The following is a 9410-nucleotide window of genomic DNA, read 5'->3' on the forward strand; positions in this document are numbered from 1 at the left end:
TTATTTTTTGAAGATGGAACAGTTATGTAAGTTAAAGATAATTACTTTGTGATTAATGAATAAGTCAAAAGGTTAAAGGTAACACACTGTTTGATTTACTAATAGTCTTTTAGTCTGTATGTTGTAGCTCTTACGGTGTGTTCACATACACGGCTGTTTAATAAAAGGATTCTGAACCATCAGTTTGCGAGACCATCTTTTCAACCGGGGGATGCTACACACTTAATGATTTACACCATCAGAACTCGCTGTTTGTCTATAGAAGGAAGTCAATTCCACCAAAATTGTGTTTGTGCTTCGTAGATATTGCCAACGGTTTAAAAACATTAACTTATGTTTTTGAATTTGTCTTCCATCAGAAAATTTATTTCAGTTTTGTTCTGACAGTCTTGGTTTGTAATGCAGTTCGTTTGAAAAGTAGAAGTTATGAAACAATTTCATTTCTTCCATTTTCTGTAGCAGCATGTTGAAAACAATAAAGGTAGCTTACAACACTTCTTGCAAAATGTGGTATCAGTTACTGTGTATAGTGTCGTAAGCAGGTGGCAAAATGTTTACTTGATCCTGAATTTGTAAGTTTGCTCACTTCCAAATTAATTACAGTCTCGATTTTTAAAACCCAGGACTGAGTAAAATAAGGATTTGAACTTTTTTTTTATTTTTATAAGTGAGCAAACCTACACATTCAAAATCTGATGAATGTTTCCAGCACCTTGCTGAATCCATGAAAACAATGCTGAAAACAAGTAGCAACCAGGTGCTGATAATCATATGCATTTGGCTAACTGATCTAAAGCACTTTGAGGCAACAGTTGCTGTGATTTGGTGCTATATAAATTACATTTATTTGAATTAAAACTTAGCATTTTAAATGTTAAAGTTTATGACAGTACAGTCAGAAAAACTGAAAAACTACATCCTGGAGTAAGCCTCTTGTCTCTAAAAAGAACATGGTAGCACAACTTAGGTTTGCAAAGTTTCATCTGAATGTACCACAAGATCTCTGGAACAATATAAGATGAGATAAGATAACCTTTATTAGTCCCACACGTGGGAAATTTGTTTTGTCACAGCAGGAAGTGGACAGTACAAAAGTTATGAAGCAAAAATTAGAATACAATAAGAATAAATACAGTACACAACTGTGCAGAATAAAATAAAAATAAAATACTATATACAATAGAATAAAATATACAATAGGACAAAAATAGAATACAAATGCTGTATCCAACTGAGTAAAAATACAACAATGTCAGAAAAGAGTATTGCACTTACTGTTACTGCACATGTGTGGATGTGTGTGTTTGATCAGTTAAAATCTTTGTTGTGGTCTGACAGCAGTGGGGAGGAAAGACCTGTGAAATCTCTCCGTCCCACACCGTGGGTGCCACAGCCTGCCACTGAAGGAGCTGCTCAGTGCTGTCACAGTCTCCTGCATGGGGTGGGAGATGTTGTCCAACAGGGATGATAGCTTAGCCGCCATTCTCCTGCCACTCACCACCTCCACTGGGTCCAGAAGGCATCCTAGAACAGAGCTGGCCCTTTTAATCAGCCTGTTCAGTCTCTTCCTGTCCCCGGCAGAGATGCTGCCACCCCAGCAGACCACACCGTAAAAGATGGCTGAGGCCAACACAGAGTCATAGAAGATCTTCAGGAGTGGGCCCTCCACTCCAAACAACCTGAGTCTCTGCGGCAGGTACAGCCTGCTCTGCCCTTTCCTGTAGATATACTTTGGACAGACAAGAACAAAGTGGAGATGTTTGACCACCATGCACAGCGCCAAACACGGCATAACCACATAAACACCTCATTCCACCTGTCAGTCATAATGGAGGCAGGTTACTGATTTGGAGCGTCACTGAGTAAACCATGAATTCCCCTGTATATCAAAATATTCTAGAGTCAAATGTGAGGCCATCTGTCTGACAACCAAAGCTTTAGTTAAACTGGGTCATGCAACAGGACAATGATCCCAAGCATAGCAGAAAATCTAAGCAAGAGGGGCTGAAAAAGTAAAGAATCCAGATGTTGCAGTGGCCCAGTCAACGTCCAGAACTCAAACGGTCTGAAATACTGTAGCAGGACATTAAAAAAGCTATGCATGAACAAATGCCTGCAAATGTCAATGAACTGAAGCAACACTGTAAAGAAGAGTAGGGCAACATTTCCCCCACAGTGACCCAACAGTCTAAAGTCATACAGAAACCATTTGCTGCTAAGGTGTTGCTACAAGTTACTGAAAGATGGGCGTAGTTTTCTCCATGCAGCTTCTGCATTTTGTCTAAGAATTTCTTAAATACATTATTATTTCCCCTGCTGAATTTGCAATTTTCCTCACTTCCAAAGAAATGTCAACCAGAATATTAACCAATAAGTATAAGTATTAAATAATAAGTATTTGATCCACAAAGCAAAGCATGATTCAGTAATTGTGGGAGAAACCGTTGTTGCTGAGACATTTCTTGTAGTTGGTCACCAGGTTTACCCACATTTCAGGAGGGACTTTGGCCCACTGTATCTTTTTGACCATTGTCATGCTGGATGACCCATCCATGACCTATCTTCAGTATTCTGGCTGAGAGAAGTAGCTTTTCCTCCACATGTCCATTGGCCCCTCAATATGGTGAAGTCCTCCTGTACCCTTGGCAGAGAAACAGCCCCAAAGAATAATGTTTCCACCTCCGTGTTTGACTGTTGGGTGGTGTTCTTTGGGTCATATAATTTCTTTTCCTCCAAACACACTGGGTTGACTTAGTGCCAAAAAGCTATATTTTATGTTTCATCTGACCACAACACTTTCCCCCCAGCCTTCTCTGAATTATTTAGACGTTCACCTTAGAACATAAGACTGGCCTTTAGATGTGCCTTTTTGAACAGGTGGACCTTGTGTGTGTGTACCTTAAATTTGGTAAAATTCTTGAATACTTATCTAACACATCCTCTAATCCGTACTGCCAGGAAAAACATTCAACGGGGGAAATAAATGTCAGAAAACATTGCTAGGGGTATTTTTTTAAGGTAAAGCATTGTGTCCTAAACAAGCGTATTGCACGAAAAGTGGTGTGTTGTGGAAGAACATCATTTTGTATATAGCAGCTGGCAAGATTTAGACTCTTTACTCATGTGAAAGTTATTATCCTACTTAGGGGGTTTAATGGTGCAAATGCTTGGGAACAAAATACTTCAAAGTAGCTACATTAAAAAGAACGATTATGCATGATTATTAATTATTATCAATCATGGTGGTGACATGGTATTGATTTAGAGGGGCAGCTTGTGGTCACTGAGTTGTCCATGAATTCCTAAATATACCAAAGTATTAAAGAGTCAAATGTGAGGCCATCTGTCCGACAACTAAAGCGTCACCAAAACTGAGGTCGTGCAAAAGGACAATGAACCCAGTGAACTCATCCACAGCAACAAATCTACAAGATAATGGCTGAAAAGAAGAGAATCAATGACAAAGGCCAGACCTCAACCTGACTGAAATACTGTAGCAATATCTTAAGAGAACTAATGCCTCCAGACTTCAGTAAACTGAAGCAACACTATAAAGAAGAGTGGGGCAACATTTCCACACAGTGATCTAAGACTGATAAACTCATACAGAAACCAATTGCTGGTATTTCTTGTGTTTTTCTGAGGTAGTATTTTCCTGATTTTAAGACCGGACAGATGATTATATTTATATCCTGATAAGTAAACCATTTGAATCCTTAACTAGTTAAGGAACCACGTATGCTGCAACACAGGAAAGGCCTTGCTTATTACAGAAAATTGTCAAACCACATTCTGCATTTATTCCAGTAGCATGGCTCCATACTAAAGATAACATTTCATATATCTCCCTTTGGGCATCAATGCTTTTAAGCTTTTTAGCTGTGGGTGAACATAGGTTATTAATGTTAAGATTGTGAGTCATGTGGGTTATGAAGTAATTTCTTTTACTGCAAAGATCTGACAGACTGTGGAGGGATAGTACACTAACTAGTGCAACACTGCCACCTCATGTTTCAGATTTGCTATTGATCCAAAAGAGCATTTTTTTTTACTAACGATTGTAAACACTCCTACTTATTCATTTAGCTGATATTTATTGAGCAGAGGCTGTTACAAACTTATAAATAATTATAATAACAAGGTTTATGTTTCATACACTTTTTTCAGTCAACTCAAGTCAAGTCAATCTTAGACAGTTCGAGTAGGCATTTATCAGATCCACAACAAACTGAAAGAAAATGTGATGCATAGTTTGATGCATACCGCCTGGGTCTCCAGCTTTGGAAACTTTGCATGTAGTGAACAGTCTTTGAATCAAACAAGCAATAAATGAAAACTAATTTTGAGCAGATATCATGTTTAACTTTAGATGATTAAGCGTATATTTTCTACAAGCTTACGTCAGGATTGATAAAGTTCTCATTGTAACCTTCTTGATTAATTTATTGGGGTTTCAGTCACCCGTTCATTAAAACTTCTCGCACTTCCCTCTCAGGGGGAGTTCAGTTGGTGCACACCCACCTCTGATGAAATCCATTCCTGGTGTAACTTCCGCATGCTACACAGTTCAGTTTATGACATAAATTTGGGTGTAGCACCAGCTATGCACCAATACACCCCATACAGTCTCTTTCTACATCACTGGCCAATGACTCTTACATGCCTTTATTGTATCCTCTGGTCAGTTTTGATCAACTTTGATTTGATTCAACTCACTTCTATGTGAGGCGCACTTTGGAAGGGATACATTTTTTAAGTCCCAGGCTCTCCCTTTTTGAAATAAGACTAAAATGCCTTTATTTGCACAGCAAGGTTAAAAGAAACACATTTTGGCACACAGGTCTTCAACAGGGAATAAAACATGAGTCAATGAACAATGAATGTTTCCTGAATAGGTGGAATACCACTTAATGTTTCAGAGAAGAGTGTATTTGATATCTAAAAACACTTATTTTGGAGTAAAATATCTATTATTACAGGATATGATGTTCAGTTTTGCCAAACACAAACAGACGTGGATTTAAAAATAAATAAAATTTTAAAAACTCGTGCAAACTTCAAAGTGTGTGTTCAAAGCAGTGGTATGAAACCTTTCATGTGGGATTTCAATGAGTTTCCGACACTCACTGAAATTGCAGCTCAGATTTGAAGCAGGAACCTTCTTGTTATGAGGCAACAGAGCAATCCACTGAATCAGTCCTGTCACAGATCTTGTGATCCTTGTCAAGTAACCCTCTGACCTCTGTTCCATGCATTATTTGCAGTGTATATGACCACACCTGTGCGGCTTTATTCTTACACTGTCTGGAACAATCCTTAAGAAAATGATAGGTTGATGTCTTCAAGGGAACCTGGACAAATTTAGTGGGAACACAACTGAAGACGGTGCCAAGTTACCCCTTGAACCTTTGTCCTATATTATCTATTGTATATCTCTATCTATCTATATACAGAGGTAGTACAAATTGGGATTCCCTAAAGCCACCATCCTCCTTGATCTGACTCATGCCAATGGATCTGAAGCATTCTGATTACATTTAGCACCTATACAGCAGTATATTTTCATATAATTTGGATCACATTAGGGAAAGTAATCAAATTCCAAGCCAGAGAATGACACTTCAGGTGTTTTTACTGTGGTTTGGTATAAAAACTGTTCCAAATTGACTAAAAAAAATAATGTAGGGTCCAATTATTTTAACTATTTTATACAGCGAGTGAGTGACAATAGTGCACCCTTGTGGTAAAAAAGGGTGGTTTCAACAAAATCAGCCTCTGACCTCAGTGCTCCTGCCACTCCGTGGAAACAAAAAGAAAAGTTGATAAATAACTGTGGGTGCTACCATTCAGTCTACCAGGTCGAGGTTACCGAGATTTAAACTCCTCAGAGATCTGTAGTAGATGCACCTATGGTATCAATGTGAAAATCCTACATCCCAGCTTTCTTAAGTTATCACATTCAAATTTAGGTGTTCGCCCTGGGTGACAAGACCGCATCAGCATTTTGCTGAGGGTAACGAATATATCTGAGAGGATTAAATAAACTTAGTTACTCATGAAGGCCTTGCTGATACTAAATAACAGAACTGAAAACCTGCTACTGATATTCAAGTGAACTTTAAGACGAAAGCAGGCAGATATGTAACAAGGCCAATGTGAACAGAAGTTTTTGTCAGATAAAGCTTTACAGCATTTTTGTTCATTAGTTATTGACCTCTGTGTTCACATTTTAGACATAATTACACTCTAAATGTAGTTGTAGGAGCGCACTCAATTTATTCAGCTTACTGATTTTAAATGCTGAGAAATAATAAAAGAATATGAACTTTTTTGATAATAACACGATCGTTTTGAATTACAGATGGCAAAAAAAAAGAAAGAACTCACAATTGATTTGTGAAATTGATTTATTTGCTCTCTGGTGACTCACAAGTCAATCCAAGACAGCAGAATACTGAACAACTTCCTGAAATAAAGCTGCACTGGTATTTATTAAATCAACCACACTAAAGACCAGTTTATAACAGAGGCAGGAAACACATGTTTAAGCTTTAAAACGGTGCTTGTTGTGCGTGTTTTTAGTTTGTAAGACCAGTGCTAATAATGAAAGGGTAACAGTTGTAAAGACATTTGTAGGCAGATGAAAGAGGTTGCAAGTAATAGTCTTGCAGCCACCTGTCATGACGGGTTAGTTCAGAGCTTTCCAGGGAAACTTCCGTTTTCTATCTGCTCATCCCATTTAGAAACCTGCAGGAGACATTAAAGAAAACATGAGGCTTGTAACTTACGCCTACCAGCAGCATTATTAGCCTTGGAAATGGTGATGAGACACAACAGTCTCACACAGGTTACTTGTGATGTGGAAACTGTTTCAAAACATCAACTGCAAACAAGGTTTCCAGCTTTGACTGCAACACATGCAGCAGTGAGAACTTTGTGTCACAACGGTAAATGTGATGAAACGCAAAAGCCTAATGTGGTTAAAGAGCCCCAAACTCCTGTTTACTCCAGAACAGTCATTCAGAAGAAAAAAAACAAAACACTGGAAGTACAGGGAAACAAACTGTGGCAGTCAGAGACATCTGCAGTTTCTTCTTAAACTTACCCAGCTCATAGGGCAGAGGCTCTTGTAAACCTTCTGGTACCACTCACATGGAGAGACTTCCTGGCCTTTGGCTGACAGAGCTTTGTTGCACCTGTGGAAGTCTGCAAGAACAAAAAGGGTACAGGGTTTACTTAAATGATAAAAGTCTTCTTGAAGACAAATAGTACCGGCATGAAGGAAAACTAAGAGCTCGTTGTGAAAACAGGTTAAAGCTTTTCTGCTTACATAAAACATCATTTTAAGCTGAACTGGTGTTTACATTGCTGAAGTACCTAATATGAACACTGAATGCTTGGAGGAGGAGAATATGTCTTTTTTGTCCTTCTCTTCAGGATTTGTTTGATATGTTTCAACTTCCTGAATAACAATACCTATTGTCTGTCCAGTGCAGCAGCTGCTGTTATTGCACTGATTTTTATCTTCTTTTTTTTTTTAATCTAACACATTTATCTGAAAAAAAGAGAAGAAACACAGAAAGATAACAGCCAGAAAACAACCAGGTTAGAGTGTTAATATTAAGTAAAGTTTTGTTATGGTTTATTTACAAAAAGGTTTAAAGTCCACATCTGAGAGCGAGTGAACTTTTAAAGAATGTTTGGCGGTCTTGTCACCAAGTCAAGTATCTTTTACTCAACATACTCGCTCTTCATTAAAAAAAAAAAATCCTTTCAGGATTAATTTAAGTACTTAATCGCTAAGAAATTTGTTTTTACATATCAGTTAAAAAAACATAGCAATCCAAGTGTAACATATAGCATATCATTATACTTGGATGGATTGTGTTACACAGTGAAGGCATAGTGATACTAGTGTAACATTGGGCTTTATAATGTATACTTTGTGAGACTCATATAGGGAAGTTTGAAAATTATGCATGAATTAAGAGTACCAATTCCAGTCATCAGTCTCTCCCCCTCCATTTATTTATATTTTGCTTCCAAGGAGTCAGACTTTGTCATTTTTAAAGTTGTCTTGAGTAACAGTTCTGCAGCCTTTCTGAAGACCTTTCAAAGTTTCTTTTGACATTGGCTGCTTTTCGCTCATTATTAGTCCAGTCCTTGTACATGAACATTTCCAGAGGAATATTTTTTTGGTTTCTTTGTTTAGCCAACGAACACTGACCTATAAAAGCATTAAAAAGGTCAAGGGAGGAACCAGTGTTGCATCCACACATAGAAAAGCGTATCATTTTTTTAACCTTAAATACTGTATTTCCGTGTTTGTTTACATGTTCCAATGAACTGCTCACATTTCCCATTTCCATAGCACAAAGTAAAGAAATAAAGTGTTTTTGCACAGTACTAAAATTAGCCCCATACGCGCATGTGAAGTGCATGTCCTGTTGTGTTAAGACAGTTCTGGTCGGGTTAATGTATGATAATGTGTGATCACAGCACAGCAGTCCTCACCCAGGTAGTTTTGGAAGCAGTTTCGGGTCTGGTTGGTGTTTGGGAATCGGGCGTCAAACGGAGCCGTCTTGTAGTTCTTGATCTTATCTGACACGGCTTCGGCCATTTTTCTATCCTTCAGTCAGTGGGAGGTTTAAACGATGTTGAAACAGGGCACGGCCTAGGTTAGCCTGCAGGGGAAACAGGAATAAAAAGGTGTAAGACAAACGAGACATTTAACTAGTGTTAGCTATCACAGAGGGAACAACGTTAGTTAACCGAGCTACTAGACGTTTACAGTCTTATCGTTACTAATTCAGATACACACAAATTACATGTTTTGAGTATATAAATCTATTGTCATAAGCACACAGGTCGGTATACAAATGAGCCCAGTCAACGTAATCACACAAAATAACTCAGGCAATAGGTTATCGCTAGCCGTTAGCTCAAAGCTAACGAGTTAATCTGTGTGTATACGGCCGTAATTAACACGCAGCACTTAAACCGTTTTAAACGACAAAAAAACGCTGGAAAGACATCTTTAAAGGTTCAAAAAGTTAGGATTAGAACAGCATACTACGAAGTTACGAAGCTAACCTTGGGACGCTTCTTCAACGTGTCCTCTCTAGAAAAAATTGTCCTTCCTCTCCGACGCGCAAGGCACGCTGGGATATCGCCGTAATCAAATCCGTCCTGTTTATTTACGACAGCGTTTAATCTTTAACAGTCACATATTTGTATAATAATTGTATTTATGTTTTTTTCAGAGGTAAAAAGTTAACATACAGCGAAATAAGAAGAGTCAAGGGTCAAAGAAGAAGTTTATTATATATTTATTTATTTGCTTCCCCCCGTGTGACCTCCGGATTTGTTGCTGCTTGAGGGAAAGCGGTGGTTTTCATTCTGCGACATAA

The 9410-nt window shown here is 38.1% G+C and overlaps 1 protein-coding gene across 1 annotated transcript; it reads right to left on the bottom strand.

The window, feature by feature from the left end:
* Positions 1 to 6389: 6389 nt before the first annotated feature.
* On the bottom strand, positions 6390 to 9177 carry cox6b2 (cytochrome c oxidase subunit 6B2). Its single transcript, XM_005731955.1, has 4 exons — positions 9094 to 9177; positions 8515 to 8684; positions 7106 to 7206; positions 6390 to 6747 (listed from the first exon to the last, which is right to left on the bottom strand). Exons 2-4 carry the CDS (start codon positions 8618 to 8620, stop codon positions 6694 to 6696), a joined length of 261 nt encoding a protein of 86 aa, XP_005732012.1. The 5' UTR covers positions 8621 to 8684; positions 9094 to 9177; the 3' UTR covers positions 6390 to 6693.
* Positions 9178 to 9410: the final 233 nt, after the last annotated feature.

This window comes from Pundamilia nyererei, unplaced genomic scaffold, assembly GCF_000239375.1.
Source record: "Pundamilia nyererei isolate P.nyererei 1_Seehausen unplaced genomic scaffold, PunNye1.0 scaffold00045, whole genome shotgun sequence".
NCBI classification, from domain to species: domain Eukaryota; kingdom Metazoa; phylum Chordata; class Actinopteri; order Cichliformes; family Cichlidae; genus Pundamilia; species Pundamilia nyererei.